Source organism: Alexandromys fortis, unplaced genomic scaffold, assembly GCF_014885135.2.
Source record: "Alexandromys fortis isolate MF-2015 unplaced genomic scaffold, M_Fortis_MF-2015_v1.1 scaffold_23, whole genome shotgun sequence".
NCBI classification, from domain to species: domain Eukaryota; kingdom Metazoa; phylum Chordata; class Mammalia; order Rodentia; family Cricetidae; genus Alexandromys; species Alexandromys fortis.
In genome coordinates this window covers 1,916,548-1,936,884 of record NW_026067907.1, presented here as the reverse complement: position 1 = coordinate 1,936,884, position 20,337 = coordinate 1,916,548, and the positions used below count along the sequence as shown (strand labels likewise).

The 20,337-nt window shown below is 40.3% G+C and overlaps 1 protein-coding gene across 12 annotated transcripts in view; it reads left to right on the top strand.

Moving 5' to 3' along the window:
- Syne1 (spectrin repeat containing nuclear envelope protein 1) overlaps positions 1-20,337 on the top strand; it is a 461,878-nt gene that overhangs the window by 94,976 nt on the left and 346,565 nt on the right. For all 12 annotated transcript variants that reach the window (XM_050135800.1, XM_050135794.1, XM_050135793.1 and 9 more), the window contains 6 exons: positions 593-688; positions 7,570-7,653; positions 11,882-11,974; positions 13,212-13,390; positions 17,670-17,866; positions 19,110-19,219. In XM_050135800.1, coding sequence (XP_049991757.1) covers positions 593-688; positions 7,570-7,653; positions 11,882-11,974; positions 13,212-13,390; positions 17,670-17,866; positions 19,110-19,219 — 759 coding nt within the window. The remainder of the gene's footprint in view (positions 1-592; positions 689-7,569; positions 7,654-11,881; positions 11,975-13,211; positions 13,391-17,669; positions 17,867-19,109; positions 19,220-20,337) is intronic.

Below are 20,337 nucleotides of genomic sequence, written 5' to 3'. Positions count from 1 at the left end.
TTCCCATAGGTCCATGGCCTGTCTTGTTTCAGGTTCTTGGATACCTGGTCAGCCTCAGGCATGGGTTCCATCTCATGGAGTGAGCCTTAATTCCAGCCAGGGGTTGGTTACTCCCACACGTATGGTGCCACAATTGCACCAGTGTATCTTGCAGGCAGGGTCACCATTGTAGACTGAAGAGTTTGTGGCTGGGTTCGTGTTTACCTTCCTTCTCCAGTAGCATGCAGAGTACCTTCCAGGACCTGAGCACTAGTCAGTGGGGCCGGAGGCTCTATGAGGGCACCAGCTTGACTTTTCTGAGTGCAGCGATAGGGTATAACGAGGTTTTTAGATACCTAGTTTTATTTGTGCCAGTCTAATTTTCTTCTTGAAGCTTTTAATATGTAACTGGTAATTACATAAAAAACATAATCAATGAGTCTGGAGTATAGTTTAGTGGTAGAGCCTATGCCTAGCCTAAAACAGCCTTGGTTCAGCTCATAACACAAGTAAGTAGTGAATGGGTGGATGGACAGATGGATGGATGGACAGATGGATGGATGATAAAGTGTATATGAATTTCACCCCAGTGAGTGACATTTTTGTCTTGCAGCGGAAGCCTCCCATGGTGGTGGATGACCTTTTTGAAGACATGAAAGATGGTGTCAAGCTGCTTGCTCTGCTGGAGGTCCTGTCGGGGCAGAAACTGGTAAGGATCTTTTCTGACCCTACCTGTTCAGTTGTGTCCATCTGGAATGACAGCACGGTGTGCCAAAAGGACATTAGCCATAGGAGAGAAACTTCTTCCTTAGTTGTTGACTGAAGCATCTGTCCTGCCTGGTTCCCGCTGACCTTAAGCCTCAAAGAAATAACACAGAGGTCTACATTAATTATAAAGTGACTGGCCTAGTAGCTCAGGCTTCTTATTAATTAATTCTTACATCTTACATTAACCCATTATTCTTGTCTGTGTTAGTTATGTGGCTTGGAACCTTTTTCCGTGAGGCAGTCATATCTTGTGTCCTCTGCATCTGGGTGACGACTGAAGACTGTCTCTTTCTTCCTCCCAGAATTTTCTTTTTCTCATGGCCCCACCTCTACTTCCTGCCTAGCTACTGGCCAATCAGCATTTTATTAAACAAGTACAAGAAACAAGTCTCTACAGTGTAAAACCATTGTCCCACAGCACGTAGTAATTATTAATATCCCGGAAATACTGGCTCTTACCCCATGTAGGGAACAAAGAGTATATTAGCCTCCTGTTCTTGTGGACAGAAAGCACCATGACTGAAGTGGTGACAATAATGTTTAAGAGGGAAGAGTCGCTAGTGCCCTGACAAGGTGGACAAGGCATCTGAAGGTATCTGGGAGATCACTGGGTTATAAATTACAAACCAACAACCGCTTCACTTTAAGTATTTGTTTTCTATGACTATGATAAAACTCTGATCAAATCACTTAAAGGAGGAAAGAGTTAATTTGATCTAAAGTCATAATCCATCAATAAAGGGAGGTCAAGGTAGGAACTTTGGGCCAGAACTTGGAGGCAGGGACAGAAGCAGAGGCCATGGAGGGCTGCCACTTTTTGGCTTGCTTTCCACAGCTTGCTCGGCTTGTTTTCTGATACAATCCAGGTTCACCTGACAGTGAGCTGGGTCTTCCCACATCAATCATTAATCAAGAAAATGCCCTGCAGACTTGCCTCCAGGACAATCTGATGGAGGTTCCCTCTTCCCAGCCCACTCCAGTTTGTGTCAAACTGACAAAAAACTAACCATGACTGCATCTGTGTCCTATGCGAAAGGGTCATCTCTTAGTATTTATATAGCTGTCTGCTGGAAACTAAGTTGGAAAGCAATATGGCACCTGCCATGTTCTGGCTGACATCCCCTATCATCAATCACTTGTAACAAGAACCGAATGCTCAGGAAACATTTTTATGTCCCATAAAACCCACAGAGTGCTAGCAACATTGGCAGTGAGCAGGGAAGTATATTTTTATTATATTACTGCATTTTTCATAATATGTACTCACTCATAAGTGGTTTTTAGACATAAAGCAAAGAAAACCAGTCTACAATTCACAACCCCAGAGAACCTAGACAGCAAAGAGGACCCTAAGAGAGATATACATAGATCTAATCTACATGGGAAATAGAAAAATACAAGATCTCCTGAGTAAATTGGGAGCATGGGGACCATGGGGGAGGATAGAAGGGGAGGAGGAGGGAGGGAAAGGATCAGAGAAAAATATATTGCTCAATAAAAACAATAAATAAAATATGTATTATTCTGTATCAGAGTATAACTGTAAGTAGCTGCAGACATAAAGGATAAATAAATGCTTGCTATAACTGGGAAACAGAGTTCAGGAAATAATTTCAAAATGTCCTGTCATAGCCTAGATAAGAAGTCTGGAATTGACGGTACTTCCTTTTCTCTTATTAGAATCTTTTTTGTTAAAGCCTTGTACTTGTGAGAAAAATCAAATGTCAGTAACTATAGCTTCGTGGATGGAGGAGGGGCAATGAGGCCTCAGTGCACTTATCAAACTGACTGTTAGCTGATGCTCATGTGATCCTCGGCACAGAGTCTAAGGGTAGCTGAGACTACAGCATGGACATCTGTCATGCCCACTCCGCTAACGCTGTCTAAATTGACAACTCTTACACAGATAATGCAGGGCACACCAAAGTTCTCGGAATGTGCCACGTTTCAGATGAAAGTTGTGCTTTACAGTGGCAAAATTCAAGCTCTACACTTGACACCTAAAGATGAGTGGGCAGGAGCCATCACTTAGGCATTTGGGTCACTCCAATCTCCCCTAAGAGGCTGGGGGCTCCAAATCTCCCTGGAACCATCTCTCCTTAAGTTAGTATAAAGTCTAGGTGAAGGGACTCTTCTTTTGTGTGGGCTCCAGAGTTCATTCTAGAAAAGTGAAAATGGGACAAAACCAATAAAACAAGCAGGCACGGGAGGTTCACAGCAGCAGTGAAGACCTAACTCTGGGTTCTGCCTCCTCCAGGACAGGAGACTGTGTCCAAAACAAGCAGTGTTATGTTCCTTCCACTGACCCAAGGGCCTGGGACCCCTCGAGTTTATCTCTTGTATCTTTTTAATCATGACCACAGAGATTATCGAGTTTTCACTCTTCCCCTGAACACAGTGCATTGTAAGAGTTTGTTCAAAACTACGAGCCCATGTAAATTCAGTGCAAGCCATTCTAGTGCACTCACAGGGCAGCAGATGCTTATGGACAGGTGTCCATCATCTTGGTCCACCTTTGATTGCTGCTTTGGGTGATGGGAGGCATCTCTGTGCATGATTGCTGCCTCAGGCCTGATCAGAGCCACAAAGGTCGTCCATCAGTCTGAAATGTAAGAGAATTTAGGTGGCAAAAAACCCCTCAGGAATTTTATGTAGTGAGGATCGGAGCCCAGGGATGGTTGCACGACCCTTAAAGATTTACGTTTCTGAGACATGTACAGAGGTCTCAGAAGCATCCCTGTAAAGTCCCCAGGGGACCTAGCGCCAGTTGTCCTCAGCAGGAAGTTCCCGTCACATACCTCTAATTAGCATCCCTCCTTCTCAGTCACACTCCCAAGTCATCCTTCTTTCTTAGCTACCGGAAACGCCTCCTCAGTCAACCACACGCACCCCAATGCTCATCTATGCTGTGCTGCGGAAGAAGCCCAACAGATCACACGTGAACAGCCAGTTTGGAGCATGCAGGCATGTAAATGAGCTAAATTATATGTCAGCATATGAAGGAGTGCTAGCGTATGAGAATATCAGACCAAAAGCACATTCCTTTGGCTTCCCGACTCAAATCCTCCTGAATTTACATCAAGATTGAAGGAGCCTTGTATGAGTGTTGGAAGAGCACACTTGTCATTCTAAGTATCAGATCTAACTCTGCCACTGTATTTAGCCGATCAGCTATCTCCTTTTTGGTAGGCATTTAAATTCTGAGTTAACTTATTCTAGAAAAGCTGTAGTGGACATTTCATAACACAGTTCTTTGTTAAAATGTCCTACCCATTCATGTATAGTTAGAAATACAGGACTGTAAAGAGAACAAAAGTTTTTATAGCTTCGGCTGGCAGAGAGGGAAACTAGGCTGGAAGGACATTTTCTAACCTGAGCTTTTGTTTATTGATACTTAAAATTCTCAGCCACATAAACTGAAGTTACTTTGAGATTATCAATGAGTGTTTCAGTTTTGCACGTGTGTGCTGTGGTCCAAGATTCTGCAGAGAGGAAGAACAGGGTGCAAAGGAATGAAGGCCCTAGGCGTTTTCTCTGCATTTCAAAGCAAGAATGTGAACAAAGTATTGTCCTTAGGATTGTCAGCACAGTGGGGAATTCTATAATTATCCCAAGGCGAGGGCAGTTCTGTAGCAAGCAATGTCCTGAGCATCTCAGAAGTGCAGCCCAGGCCTCTGGCTCTGATCAGCATTCAGGAAATGTGGCCAAATGGCTTAGCAGGCTGTTTTGCCAGCATCTCAGGGTGAAGGCTCCATCTTCTAGTCCCTTTAATGACCTGCTGTGGCTCCCTTGGCTTTGATTCTATTTAAGGGAATTTTAAATATGTTCAATTATTTGTCTTGGATCCCTCTATATTGTTGAGTATCAACTGTGGGACATTTAAAGAATGTGAATATTTGCCATGTAGGAAAAAGAAAAAAAAATAAACTCAAAAACATAAAACAAACAAACAAACAAAAAAAAAGCCAATAGCAACACCGTGGACACATACCAACAATGTGGAGAGGGCCCTTCAAATCTGTTTGGTTGACCTGGAAACATGCCTGCTTTTTGGAGGACTCTTCAGCACTTTACCTTCAGGGGAGCCTGCTAATCTGCTCAGACATGACCAGTAGGTACTTGGGAAAGCCTGAGCATCAACAGTCCCTCATGTTCACCCCAGGGCTGTTAGTCTGAACTGACCTTGATTCCACAGTCTGCATTGCCTTCTGACAAGCTAACATTTCTCAGATCTGCAGTCTGAATAAGACACTCTCTGATGCCTCTGGAGAACACGGATGAGTGAAATATGGCTGACATCCCCAAAGAGCTTACAGCCTTGTAGTGAGAATAGCTACTAGCTAGAATCCATTATTGTCTGAAAATCAGATGCAAATATAAGTCACGATAATATAACAGGCGTTTATCTCCTCTTCACTGAGCCAATACACATCTGAAGAAGAAAGGCAGAAGGAATTTGCTAACTCGACATCAGACACTGTATTTGTAGATATAATTAGAATGTGTGGTGTTGATATGGGGTATTCATATTGATAAATTTAATAGAGTTGAGAAATAGAAAGCATAATGGAACTATAAATATAATATAGGGGTCAATGTCAGGTACAGGAAAAAGTAGGGACTTCTCAATAAATAGAATGAAGAAACACCTAAATTTTAAAAAATTAAAAAGATGAAATTGTTCTTTAGATCCTAAACATATAGACAGTTTGTATCTGTGTGCTTTCGGTACCTAAGTCTTGTCACACTTAGAGAAGATAAATGAATATCTTTTAGAAAATAGAATTTAAAAAGTAATACATGACAAAAAGTTCTGGATGTAAAATTTTTTTATTTAACTTGATTAGAATTAAATTAAGAATTTATAAAATGAAAACAGGAGAAAGTGGCCAAAGTTTCTCACCTAAGACAGACACAGTTTGCTCTGGGAAAAACTTAGAAGAGCATTGTAGCAAGGGTGGTAAAGTACATGCACGAAACAAAAAGATAGCAATGGCTCAAAGGAGAGACTTGGGCAAGAAATATGGAAAAGAATTTGACAAAAGAAATCCGTAGGTCAGAGAGAAGTTTATGCCAATGCTGGTTGGTCAGGGATATACAGATGGGCACCGGCATGGGAGCAGAACATATGCTGAATTTAAAAAATAGAAAAGCCATCTGTCAAATCAAGTGTTGAAGGGAACTTACATGGACAAAATTATCTTTATCTTTGTGGTTTGCTGTCGCATTGAACAGAGCACTAACTACCCTCTGGAAAATGTAGCATTAAACATTGGAAACCATTTTGCCACTGACTCAGCAATTCTAGGGAAAGTACGCCTGAGGGAAATCACGCTTGTACAAAAGCTGAGAAATACGAGATTTATTAGCCAGCAATGACCTGGAAATGATCCAGCTCCTATCAGAAGAGTGTAAACAAGACCCTGAATATATGGCTGACTATGAACGAGAGCCCTGTACAGAGGCAGTTCAGGTGAATATTGTCAATAAATTCATGTATAGAAAAGGCTCAAGTGACTATTACAGAGATAACCTTTAAATACAGACAACAGCTCAAATACTTTTAATGTTTTTTTCTTTCTTTTAATTTATGGTTTCAGTCTTTAGCCTAGGCTGGCCTTGAATTCATGGCAACCCTCCTTCCCATATTAGGCAACAGGGAACTAAGATGACAGATTGAGCTGTTGTGCACGGCTTAAAATAAGAACATTGAGGACTTCATATAAATGCGTTTAATCTGTAAAGAAAGGCATGTGTTGGACTGTGTCTCAAATGGTTGCCAAGGGTGTGGGAAGACAGGAAATAAGAATGGATATGGGTGGGATGAAGGAATATGGCTTTGGTACTCTTAGTCTTGACTATCTTAGTTGGTGCACTCACAAATGCTTTTGTCGTGATAATGCGTAGTTAATTAAATAACCCGAACCAGTGTTCTGTGCATAGAGCCATAATGAGACAAAATATAAAATATATGTATTGACATAAATAAGTTCTTAGGAAAGAACAACACGAAAAAGCATAAAAATATCTTCTATTTGAAATATTTTTAAAAATTGCAATCTAAAATTATCACCTTTGTGAAACTATAACACGTGGTTTTGAATTTCCTGGGATATTGTTTAGAGCTCTAGGTTCATAGAGACCTTTCACATTATCAGAACCTTGAATAAAACAACTGTATCTCATTAATATTTGTGGTCCCAGTACACAAAAACTGGGCTCACAGTATTTACTTCACTGAAATTGCTTTGGATATTCTTGCTAAATATGACAGACAATATGCATAGTGAATTTCATCACATAAACATAAACCATGTGGAGCAGACACTTGCAAAGAAAAAGAAGATAAGCATTTTAATTCTCATAATCCGAGTTTTACTCTTGGTTCATTTGCTTCAAAGTTTTGGTCGTTCAACTCAAGAAAGATCACTAGTAATTGTCAACATCCTTGTATGTCCTTATAGCTAAAGAAAGGGGGGCGGGTGATGAGTGGCTGAAAGTACTTTTCATATAAATATTTCTTGCCATGTAGGCATGACTGTCTCAGTAGACAGCACGAGAATTTGTTGAGATTTAATTCTTGGAAATCAGCCGGGAAAACACAGTACAGATCTTCTGCGATTGAACCTCTATGGAGAATTGCTTGTGTCTCCCCAGTACTGCTGAGATAATATGCCTTTACACGCTTGCTCACCTCACTGAGGTGGTGTCATGGTGGTTGCTCTCCCAGTTCCTTCAGTGTGTATTTTGACACATTGAAGTGGAATTCAAGATCTTTCAATGTGCGTGCGTGCTGTTACGGCCATGCCTTTCTTTCCCCAGCCTTGTGAACAAGGACGCCGGGTAAAGCGCATTCATGCAGTGGCTAACATCGGCACGGCACTCAAGTTCCTTGAAGGAAGGAAGGTAAGGAACGTAACGGCCACAGTGAAAGGAGAAAGTCTGGGCATGCTGGCATTCACACTATTGTCTGGGCCACCACAACTGCATGCTGTCTGTGCAACACGGACAAGCAGCAGCGCAGTAAAATAATTGAGATTTACAGAAAAGATACAAAAGATATTACTTCACCCAACTCCCTCCATGTTAAGAACATATGTAATGATGGAACTGTTATCAAAAGAAGAAAAATGAAGGCCAGTCTGACATATTAACACATGCATAGACAGCGGTCTAGATGCGCCGTTGCCCCAGGATTCAATCTAACGCGAATCTCATTGTCCCCCAATCTACAGCAATTCTCCATGCACCCCTAGCCTTTTGTGACCTTTGGTACTTTTAATACTGCTAATTAGCTAGTTTTGGAAACTCTCAGTTTGGTCTTATGTGGTGTGATTTTGTGATTAGATTGTAGTTCCACATTGCTGGCATGAATCCGAACAAAGCACTGTTTCATCGTTCCCAGTATATCATGCAGACGGACCTAGGCTTCTTCTGTTGTAATTCTGATGATGTGAACGCCCATCAGTTGATAGGGTGGCCTCCTTGTCTGTTTTCTGTGGTTATCACAAAATACTTAAGACCGCGTGACTTGTCAAACCAGAACATCACTCTTTCAGAGTTCTGGAAGCTAGAGTATCCAAGAGCTTGATGTAAGCATCTGCCTTCTGGCTGTATCACTAAGTGATGTTGGATCTCACATACTGAGATAGACTAACCCCGTGTCAGCTCAGGTCCCTTTTCCTTCCTGCCACGGGAAGCTTCATCTGGCCCTAGTAATCCACCAGAGTCTAATTCAGCAGATGCTCTTGACTGAAGTTAAGGGTTATATTTTCACATATAAAGTCAGTGACACATTCAAAGCCCAGTGCATCTGGATGCTTTCAGATGGTGATGTGGCTATTTTATCACTTACAGTCAAGAAATAGTTTAAGGGAAATAATTAAGACCATGTTATTAACTAGTTCTCAAAAATTAACATCTATTGCTTTCTAATGGTTATTGCTCCACTTGCCCTCTGGTGGCTTTAGGTTCTTCTCATTGCAGATACATACCGAAACTATTCTAAAAAGAAATGAACTATTGGTTTAACTAATTTCTTTTGGTATTAATGCTATATGTTTGTTTTATTTCCTAGTTATATTTTATTATAGTTGCTGTGCTGTGTTGTTTTCTTACTTTTGCTTGGCTGTTGAAAGTGCCTTGCAGCTGGTTTCTGCATCCTATAGACCTGGCCTCATCTCTTCTGTATCATGTGGTCACACATGTTCAGACTTAGTTCATATTCTCTGTTCCTTGGATCTGAAATTGAGCCCTGCTCCAAGAAGGTCTTCTTTTCATTTGTGAATGGTCACTATGAGCCAGGTCTGTGTGCTAGATCTGTGTGTGGCTGCTGGGATGTTGTTGAAGCTAGGTTCTTTTGAGAAATGGCTCTGGAAAATATGTGTGTTTTTTAATCTATGTATGTATACCTCTCCCTCCTTCATTCTTTCCTTTTCCTTTCTTTCTTTCTTTCTTTCTTTCTTTCTTTCTTTCTTTCTTTCTTTCTTTCTTTCTGTCTATCTATCTACACACACACAAAGAAATAGCTACTCCTATACATTCATGTGTGTCTTTCACTGTGTCTGCCTGTCTTTGTGTGTCTTACTGTCTTCGTGTGTGTGTGTGTGTGTGTGTGTGTGTGTGTGTGTGTGTGTGTACTACTAGTTCACCCTGATTCCAGGCTGGTACAAACTGTTTCCTCTGACCTTTTCTGCTCATTTGTTTCAGCTCTCTCTGATAATGAGAGACCTAGATTTCATCAACAATGTATAACTCTCTCCTTTCCACTCTAATTTAAATTTAAAATAGTTTTAGAATTGCTAATCCATGTGCCAGTATGACTATATTGAGGAACTAGAGAGCAGTAACATGATAATTGTACCCATCAAAAAAAAAACTATTTTCCTTTTGGCCTAGGTTAGTTCTATTCTTCTGGATCCACTGAATTATATTTACATTTTTTATAGATAAAATACTCCTACTCATTTGTTACTGTTTATATTCATTTTGCATCACACACGCACACACACACAGGTTGCCTTTAGTTCCTTGTTTATTGGGAGAAGTTAGTCATCATCATTGTTTTTAGAGGAAAAGTTTAATAATACTGCAGATTCTCTCTGCACCCCCCTCCCCCGCACCATGCTTCTATTTTCACTTCCCTTATTTCCAGCCTTCAGGTAACTAGTCTCTGGTTTCTGACGTCCTTTCTGTATGTCTTCTCACAAGTGAGCTGTGTGTTTGTATGCCTCTTCCTTTCTTACATGAAGGTAGAATGCTGTAGGTATACTTTGCTTTTCTATTTAGAGGTATATTTAAGAAATCGCCCAAAATCTATTTATATAGATTTCCTTGTTCAATTTTTATGCTTACATAACAGTCCTTTGCCAGGCTATGACATAATTTTGTGGGCCATTCTCAGTTTTGATTAGTTTTCAGATAGAAATAGTGATGCAATTTATAAGCTCTTGCATGGCACTGAAGGTGCATCTCCAGGTAGATCCTTAGATGTGGCTCTTAGGTAGAAGGTAAGTACTCATGAGTTCATTACTTACTGCCACAATTCCCTCCTGACAGGCCATAGCCCTCAGATTTAGCCTTATCTCATTTGTTTGAACATAGAATGTCTGTGTGGAGCGATATCCAAACCAGTTTTATAAGTAGATATCCACGAATGTCTAGAAACCAGGCTATTTGAATTACTTCCCCACATGTCAAATTGAATGTTTCCTAGGACTTGGGAACTTGAGACAAGCTTAGCTTGTATCCATTGCAGCACCAACTAACATTCTGGAGAGTTAGTGATGCAATGGATGTTGTGACTTGGATGCCCTGGAAAGCCCCAGGTACCAGGATGTGTACACAGACAACTGCAGCCTCTGTGCAGTGCTGGGACCATATTGAGATCGCTCTTATCTTAGGTCAAAGGGATTTTCTTCTCTCTGACTCTCATTGGGTTTTCCACAGGACATGAAATGTACAGGATAGAAGAGACTCTCAGGATATTCCCTGGCAATAAAACCTAATTACTTTCTGGGGAATATTTATTAATCCAACAAAAGAACAACTTTCCTCTTGTTAATATCTCAGTGAAAACTTTAATGACTTAATTTAGAAGGTATAGTTTGTAAAGAGAAGGTATCCTTTGCCAATATCTGGTTTCACAGAATAACCCTACATCTTTTAAAAACAAAACGTACACTTAAAAAAGCACAGGAATCCTGTATTAAATATTGTATTGACTGAGTATAGAAAGAACCCCAATTCAATCTCTGACAAACTGTCATTAAAGAAACCATTTAAAAATGTCTGAATTTTATTAGGGATCTCCTTGTTGGGAACTTGGCTGAGGGTTACTGAGCATGGCGTCTGAGAGGCTGTTGATGGCCTTTTCCCATCTTTGGTAGGGAAGGTGGAAGGGGTGATGAGCGACACCCTTTGCTTGCTTGGACTGACCTCTGCTGGGAAATCTCTCTATTTTCACCCCACGGTTCCTATAATATCTGTCCGTCCTGAGGTTGCCCGGCCGTCCTTAGTTCTGTTTCAAGTCCCGTCTCCTCGCCATGCGCTAACTGGTCTACATTTGTTCCAGCGGACAACGTAGCCCTGCTGTAGTCTGTTTACCCGTACACATCATCTTCTCCTTTGTTTTCCATGTCAGTCCATGTACAGAGGATCACCGGTTAGTACAAATTTTAGACTTTCCAGCTGCTGATTTTTATAGGTAAAAGAGAACCTCAACTTTTATGTTATTTGGTAAAATCCACCAAAGTAAGTGCTCTTTCAATGCTGCCCACCCTGATATCTTTTGTTTTAGTCAAATTCTAAATATAAAGAATAGCTGCATTTTTGTTTGACTTTTTTTGTTGGCAGTTCCCTGCATGTTGTTATGCTGTGTTTTTTTGTAACATTAAATAAAATAAAAATATGAGCTCTACTTTCCAGTTGTTTTCAGTTTGTACGCTCAGCAAACGCCTCGAGACTTTCATAAACCCGTTTGCCCATTTGTCTCTATTGCCTGCATTATTATTTTTTGTGCTATTACACAGGCATGATCAAATACTATTGTTATCTAACAACATCCTAATTATTGCATGGTTCAATGAGTCACAACATTCTGGTGAATTACTGACCCTGTTTCCTTTTCAAACAGATTAAGTTAGTCAACATTAATGCTACTGACATCGCTGATGGCCGACCGTCAATTGTTCTTGGGCTGATGTGGACCATTATACTGTATTTCCAGGTACTGTACTACATGTTTGCTTGCTGTGACATCAAAGAGGGACAGGGTGGCAGAAGTTCATAATGCCCTCTTTTCTGTACCCTTTAGTTGATCCTTGACTCAGCAGAAGTGTGGCTCCCCACATTCATATTTTAAGAGAAAACTTTCTGTTTCTCCCACTCAACCCTGTCATATATGAACCCTCCACCCCAAAGAAATGCCAAGGCAATCAATCTGAAATGTAGACATCCCACAGCGGCAATACAAGTGCATATATAAGGAGCTCAGGAAAATGTTACTTTGATTTTACCTGGGCAGGGAACCATTCTATGTGTTCTATTAGACACAGCAGGGAGAAGTGAACCTGCCTTTGTGTCTAGATTAATCACTAGGCTTTACCTTAATAATTACGTCAATCTCCTTTCCATCGGTATAACAGAATAACCAAGGCACTGCAATATGTAAAGAACACAGGTTTATTTAGGCCCCAGTTGTGGAAGCTGAAAGTCTGAGTGACATCTGGCAGCTTTAGGAAGGGCTCCTTGGCTTCATGTCATGGTGGGTGACATTATAGCGGGCCTGAAAAAGGAGAAGTAATATGGTGAGAGAAGAAGCCATAGAGAAAAGCGAGGTACTGGGCTTGCAGGCATGGCAACCCTAAGACTCACCAGCTCCTTCCCAATGCAGCTCCCCCAGTGGTTCCTTCAATAAATCAGTACCTCTCATTATCACCACGCAGGAGACAAGTCTCCCAACCCTCAGGAAACAGCTCAAACTGTAGCATCAATGAATCCCCTCAGCGAGGCAATATTTATTTCTGTGTGTAAGATACACCCAGCAATGTAACACGAAGTACAAGGAAAACTAAGAGGGGCTGGAGGGATGGCTCAGGGTTAAGAGCACTGGCTGCTCTTCCCTGGGTTCAATTCCTAGCACCCACAAGGCAGCTCAAAACCTTCTGTAACTTGAGTTTCAGATCTGAGGGCCTTCTCTGGCTTCCATGGGCACCAGAGACACACATGATACACATCCATACGCGTGTACAAAATACTTATACACACAAAATACAATAAATTGGCATTAAAAACATTTTTTCAAAGGGCTAAGATACTGACCATACCCTGTAAAAACTCATCCTCCCCCCCCTGGGGGGGGGCATAAAGGATGCTAAGATTGGTCATTCTCCATGGGGAATTAAACCCTGAGCAAAAAGGAACAAAGACTATCTTAACTGCCTTCTGCTTGTTCCCACACACAGATCGAAGAGCTGACCAGCAACCTCCCACAGTTACAGTCTCTGTCCAGCAGTGCTTCCTCTGTGGACAGCATGGTCAGCACCGAGACTGCCAGCCCACCAAGCAAGCGCAAGGTGACCGCCAAGATCCAAGGCAATGCCAAAAAGACTCTGCTAAAGTGGGTCCAACACACAGCAGGCAAGTAAGTGCCAACAGTTTGCTTAACCTGAAGTCCTGAAAGATCTCGAGGCCTGTGAAATGCTCCCGTCCCTTCTCATGGTCACGGGATTTGAGAAGATATTGGATAAGCATCTTTTCTTCAACCTTTCCTTTTTTTCTCCTCCAATTAACAAAAGTGCTGGCCGGATGGCTCCAGCCAGTAAAATCAATCATTTGGTGAGCCAGGCGACCTGAGTTAGATCCCAGGAGAATAGAAAGGTGAGGACTGCTCCAGGTTGTCATCTGACCTCGACAAGCACACCAGAGCACACACAGAGAGTAATAAAAAAAAATGGATATAGGCACACAAGTACTACTCATGCCTGAGGAACCCCTGTGATAAAATTAATCCCTGATTCATATACGTGATTAAGGCTGATTAAGAAGCTTGATTACTCACCTTTGACTCATAGCATGGAGGTTAATTCTAATCAGGCCATTGTTTTGAATTTCTGCTCTCATTTAGAAGGTTGTAAAAGGTTCATGCTTGGTTATCTCCTCGTTAAAAGCTTCTGAGTTCTATTTAATGACTATGTAAGCTGAAGATGAGATCCTGGGGAAAACGTTCACATATTCTGAGACTTTCTAGACACATTTCCCCCTCTTTGGTCTTTATCTGGAACATGGATTTCTCTGTCCACGCTAGCCTTACTACATGCAGCCGAAATTTACAGAGATTCACATTTTTATTATAGTGGATATAAATGCAGTAGTTGCAGGGGCTTCTTTTAGCATATTTAGTGGGGTTTCCATTGATCAGCCTATTCTGTGGTTTGCTGTCAGTTGGGACAAGTTTCTTTATATTAAAAATGGTATTTTCATTTGTTCTTCCCTAATGACATAAAAAACTAATTCATTTTCTCCCAGGCTTGTTCGCATAAGTCCAATATGAATCCAATTATCTACTTCTGGAAAGTAATTACAAACAAGACCTTATTATGAAATATTGAGGCACTAAATATAGTGACTTTTTTTGGAATGTTCAAAGCACAAAATTCAGTGGAGGAGAAGATGAACAGAGAAGACGTAATTAATGTTAATAATGTATGTGGTTTTGATTAGCTTTTAAAGTGTGTTGATGATTTTCTAATTTGAAAGTCTCTGACTCAAGATGTCATGAGAAATATTTCCAAAAGCAAAGTTTGGTTTCTCTTTAGAGTCTGTAGTAAAAATTAAATTTGGAAACCCTCCTACATTGCTTATCCATTGCTTCATTGCAACTGCACTGGACAACCCTGGAGCTATTGCAGTCTGACTAAACAGGAAGTGGCCACAGCCTAGGCAGACCAGAGATCTCATGCTTGGGTTCATCATGATCTGCTTGCACAACAGACCCTGTATATATATATATATATATATATATACACACACACATATATATATACATATACACACACACACATATATGGTGGATTAGTCAAAGTTGTTCATGCAAGTTGTATTCTGATATCAATGACGATTTTCTTTTCCTTGTCTTTAAGTAGATGTATAATTGGGGGCCTGAGAAGTCTCTACCCATCAATGCATTACTAAGATTCATCTCTTTGATATCTGCATGCACTGCAAAGAAGCAGAAAGTGAATCCCTGTGCTATGAAAATTCTTTCAGACCACGTGATATTAATATGCAGCCCTATTGCCAATAGTTTTTGTATAAATTGCCTTTTTTTTTTTTTTTGCTACCTCAGCCTGTGCGTCTCAGCATCTTGCCTGACACAGTGAGGGCTTCAGATTCCATCCCCATCTCACCATATGAATGGCAATATTCCTAAGATCGTCTTGTGTGGGACTCTAGTTAGTAATCGCTGGGCTAACTGTGATCCATATCTTCACACAAATAGTACACAAAAGTCAATTAAAAAATGTCTTTTAGGATGCAAGGTAATTAAGCCCTTCAAGCTTTTAGTAAGTTTTACAAGTATTTTCAGAAATGTAAGCGTTGAGTTGCAGCATTGGGGTGTTACTGCCAACTAAGAATCTTTGTGTTTGGGAGCAGAAACCAGCGATAGAACCAAGCAAGCAAACATGTGTGCATCCAAATCAACACTAGTAGTTCTATGTAAACAACAGTACCGGTCAAAGAAACCTTTGAACTGGACACAGTTGTCACTGCCTTGCAGGATGGGCCTGGTTTCTTTGTGTTTCTGTACAAAATTCATAGATGATAAATTTGAGGTGAAACCAACATTGTTTTGTAAAGGCAAGCTACTAATTTGATGTGATGAGAAACAATATGTATACCTTTAGATTAACACACGCATCTTCCATATGTTTTCAATGAACAGAAGAAAATGAACTGGCAGTTTTAATTACTCTAAGATAATAAATACTTAAGGGAACTATGTTTCAGTCCAATAATATAAGTTCAAGAAAATCAGAAAAAAATAACTACTTATATGGTGAACATATTCTCTTGTGTATTTATTAATTCTGCTATCTTATTCAGTTAAGGACTAATTCGTAGTGCCTTAAAGAGACAGACATTTTGCATGAAGAAATGGGAGCAAAGGGCAAGTGTTGGGATGAGGGTAAGATGAAGGCATTATATTCAAATAAGCAGAAACAAGGATGGAGCCACAGAGGGTATTAGATTTCTTCAGATTTCTCCTGAAAAAATACATATGTATCTAAAGTTAATGAGTTAAAGAATATTCAACTAGACTGTATAATTACAGAAACCCTAAGACATAGTTTAACATATTTATTTACAAAGTCAATATGAGTTCCAAAGGTTTTACTTTTGGCACATATGTTTTGTGCAGCCAGTAGACACAGTCACAGTATTAGACACAGACACAGTATGTTTGAGTCAAATGTTATTCTTCTTTAGGCTAGGACTGGAGATCACTTACCAACTTACTCATGGAAGTGTCAGACTGTATTTTTTTATGAAAACCTTGAGAACCTGCTAAAAACTAAATGATGTTTCTGCTTCTTCTAGAAACATCTATACAGTTAATAAGACTATTTTTATTTTAAATTTATTAACTTAGTGTGTGTGTGCGTGTTTGTGTGTGTGTGTGTGTGTGTGTGTGTGTGTGTGAAGAGAGAGAGACAGAGACAGGGAGACAGGAGGAAGTGGTTATGTCCTTGTTGCTGTGGAACTGAGAGGACAGCCCTTGGGAGTTGATTCGCTCTTCTTTCACCACGTGGGATCAAACTCCCTTCGATGGTCAGCCTTGCACAGCCAAGCGCTTTTACCTACTGAGCCATTTCGCTGGCAGGTTGAGACTAATTTTTAGAAAAGAAACTTTGCAAGATTGTATTTGCTGAGTGTGACGTAAGCGCCGGTGTCATCTGTAGCTTTCTTGTCAGGAGGTTCTCAAGATGTTCAGGATAGTCTCTAGAACTCTCTTCCTAGATCCCTTTACACTTGATAAGTTACACACTGGCGGAGGCCTCGCTGCAAGGTTGTGTTGCTTCTGTTTTCAACAAGAACCTGTCATTACCAGCTTGAGCAGCCGCATTAATTAGAACTGGTTTTTCATTAGTCATGTTCACCACCAAAGATAACGGATTCACCACCAGGAATTTCTCTCAAAGAAATCAGATAGATAGATAGATAGATAGATAGATAGATAGATAGATAGATAGATAGATAGACAGACAGACGCAAACCACTTGATTGGTGGAGCAACTGGAGTTAGTGTCTGAACATATGTATGAGCTGCGTGGTGAGCACATTGCACATGTGACTGCATTGACTTACATATGTGACTGCAATGTATCTTATCTTCTAGAATGTACTTGACATGACTTAGACACACCATCTTAGCCTGTTAGAGCCTGCGCTCAACAGGACACGATGAGGCTTATTATATTTTTATCTTAATATTTTCCCTTCTTAAAAATTTTCACACGTTTTAAAATAATTCCATTTTCCTTTCAAAAGCATGCATAAAACGTGCTCTGAAGGGCCCATCACAGTAATTGAAAAGTACCGTGTCGAAAATACTGCGTGGTAGTAATCACCTCTAATCCAGACTTTCAGAAGTATGAGAGAGGAGACTTGACAGAGCCAAAATGAGTTACATAGTAAGACTCTCTCAAAACAAGTCAAGAAAAGAAGATAAAAGAGGAAATGAAAAGAAAGAAAACTAAGTAAAATGTGTTCATCTTAATACCCTCTAAAATTGTGACTGACATACCGTTGATTGACATAGAGCATCTTTGGTTAACATGACTGGGCTTTATTGAAACCCTAAAGCAAGTGCTGTGATCAGTCTAGAATGTGACATTGTTTTCTATGCTTATCACTCTCAGGCAGATGGGAATAGAAGTGAAAGACTTCGGGAAGAGCTGGAGGACTGGGCTGGCCTTCCATTCAGTCATCCATGCCATCCGGCCTGAGCTGGTGGACCTGGAGAAGGTGAAAAGTAGATCTAACAGGGAAAACCTGGAGGATGCCTTCACCATCGCTGAAACACAACTGGGCATTCCCAGACTACTTGATCCTGAAGGTACATGAAACCGTCCTCAACTGATATATGTAGGCATAGCATGTCCGCATGCCCCTGACCCACGCATTTCATGACTTCTGAGATTCCACTAAGAAACATAAAGCTGGGGAGTGCATAGTGGAATAATAACTTCCTGTGTTGTGTGTCTTCTACATGTTTGTCGCCCTGTTGTGGGGAATAGGTTATACCAGTATTCCAGACAGCTCTTTGCCATTGGCATACCAAGCCGGGCGATGGTGGCACACATCTTTAATCCCAGCACTGGGGAGACAAAGGCATGTGGATCTCTGTGAGTTCTAGGCCAGCCTGGTCTGCAAGAGCTAGTTCCAGGACAGGCTCCAAAGCTACAGAGAAACCCTGTCTTGAAAAAGCAAAATCCAAAAACCAAAACCTAAAACAAGAACAACAAAATGCCATTGGCATATCAGCCTGGTGCACAGAACTTAAAAGACCCTTTTGATGACTCTAAATTCATAGTGCTCTACCCAAAGATCAATGCACCTCTCGGACCTCATCAAAATTTCTTTGAGCAGTGGTTAAAGCAGATGCACACAGCTGATCAAAGAGCGAGAAGGAATGTCCGTGAACACTCAGTCAGTTTTTTGATACTTTCTAATTTATTTACATTTAAGTGGTGTATGCAGTTCCACTCCGTGTACAATTACTAAATATGCATACATATTTTCCCTGAATTATGCTGATTTTGCATAAATATCAGTAGTTTCAACAACTAAGTTAATCGAGATGCTTTCAGGCTGTCTCTCAAAGAGTGCTTGTCTAAAGCACTGGTATTTTGAATGTCCACATTGAAGAAGCTCTCTGAGGAGTCAGATACAGTAAAATTTATCAGGTAATATTTATCCATGGTTGGCCATATTTGCATCTTCACAAGCAGTCACTAGCATTACCCACGTGGGCATTTGGACCCCACGCGCTCACTCGGATTCTCAGCTTCACGTTTTATTGCACTTTTATTAACTGACAGGACACCTATGTAGTCATGCAGCATCTTCGATGAATGGTAAACTGGCCTTGTAAGAAACGTGTGCTACTTCCCACAAAGCTCTCTCTCAAAAAGTGCCACTTTTCTGTGTGATAGCATTTCTACCCAGTATCATCCAGACTAAACTTTTCTTACTGGTTCAGCATGTGAGCTTGGCATACAGCAGCTACTTTTCAAAACTTGTGTTGATAAACAGCTAAGGCATGAAGTAACTTACATAATTGAGCTTTGTTTTTACAGATGTTGATGTGGACAAGCCAGATGAGAAGTCTATTATGACCTATGTAGCCCAGTTTCTGACGCAATATCCTGATATCCGCGGTGCAGGGTGTGATGGACAAGAGAATGAGGTAGGTGTTTGCTGTCTAAATTGATAGCCACTCCACAATGAGAGCATACATTTATACATACTTACTGTTTTTAAGAAGTTATTCAGACTGAATTTTAATATGAGAACAAGGGTGTAAATTTAATTATAGGTGAGTAAGGAATACTCGGTAGATCTGATGGGATTAGCAAAGATTTGTCTGGTTCATATGACAGGTACACCAGACAGAACATTGCCATTAGTAAGTGTTATAATTACATTGAAATTAAGGAGAGTCAGCAGCTTAGGGCTTTAATACATCACATCAAGTACACACAAAGTCTGGTGGTTCCTTGTTCTTCCTGATCTGCTAAAATTTAATTTAGAATTTCAAAGTTTATGTATCTATTTGCAGAAAACACGGATGTCAGACATACTTTGTAAAAGTTCTAATTACTCGCTGCAATTAGATTTTCCATATTTCAATAGTTTAAATGACATTTCACTTCTCAATATTCTTGGATAACCTATGCTCACTGTTATAATATTTAAAATATTGGATGAAAAGAAAATGACTTGTATAGCTAGAACCTGGAAACATCCCAAATATCCCTTGATTAAAGAATGGATAAGGAAAATGTGGTACATTTACACAATGGAGTAACAGCAGAAAAAATAATGACATCTTGAAATTTGCAGGCAAATGGATGGATCTAGAAAACACCATATTGAGTAAAGTAACCCAGATTCAGAAAGACAAATATCATATGTACTCATTCATAAGTGGCTTTTAGACATAAAGCAAGAAAAACAGCCTACAATTCACAACCCCAGAGAACCTAGATGACAATGAGGACCCTGAGAGAGACATACATGAATCTAATCTACATGGGAAGTAGAAAAAGACAAGATCTCCTGAGTAAATTGGGGATATGGGGACCACGGGAGAGGGTTGAAGGAGAGAGAAGAAGAAGGAAGAGGAGCAGAGAAAAATGTTTAGCTCAATAAAAACATATTGAACAGGGAAAGAAATAAAGAAAATTACCTGTATTTGACCTTTTAGATAGAATGTGTTCCCAGAAATGCAACCTAAAGTAATGTGTTGCTATTACTGTCTAACATATTCATGTACATGTATGTAGACTCACAGCATTTTAGAAA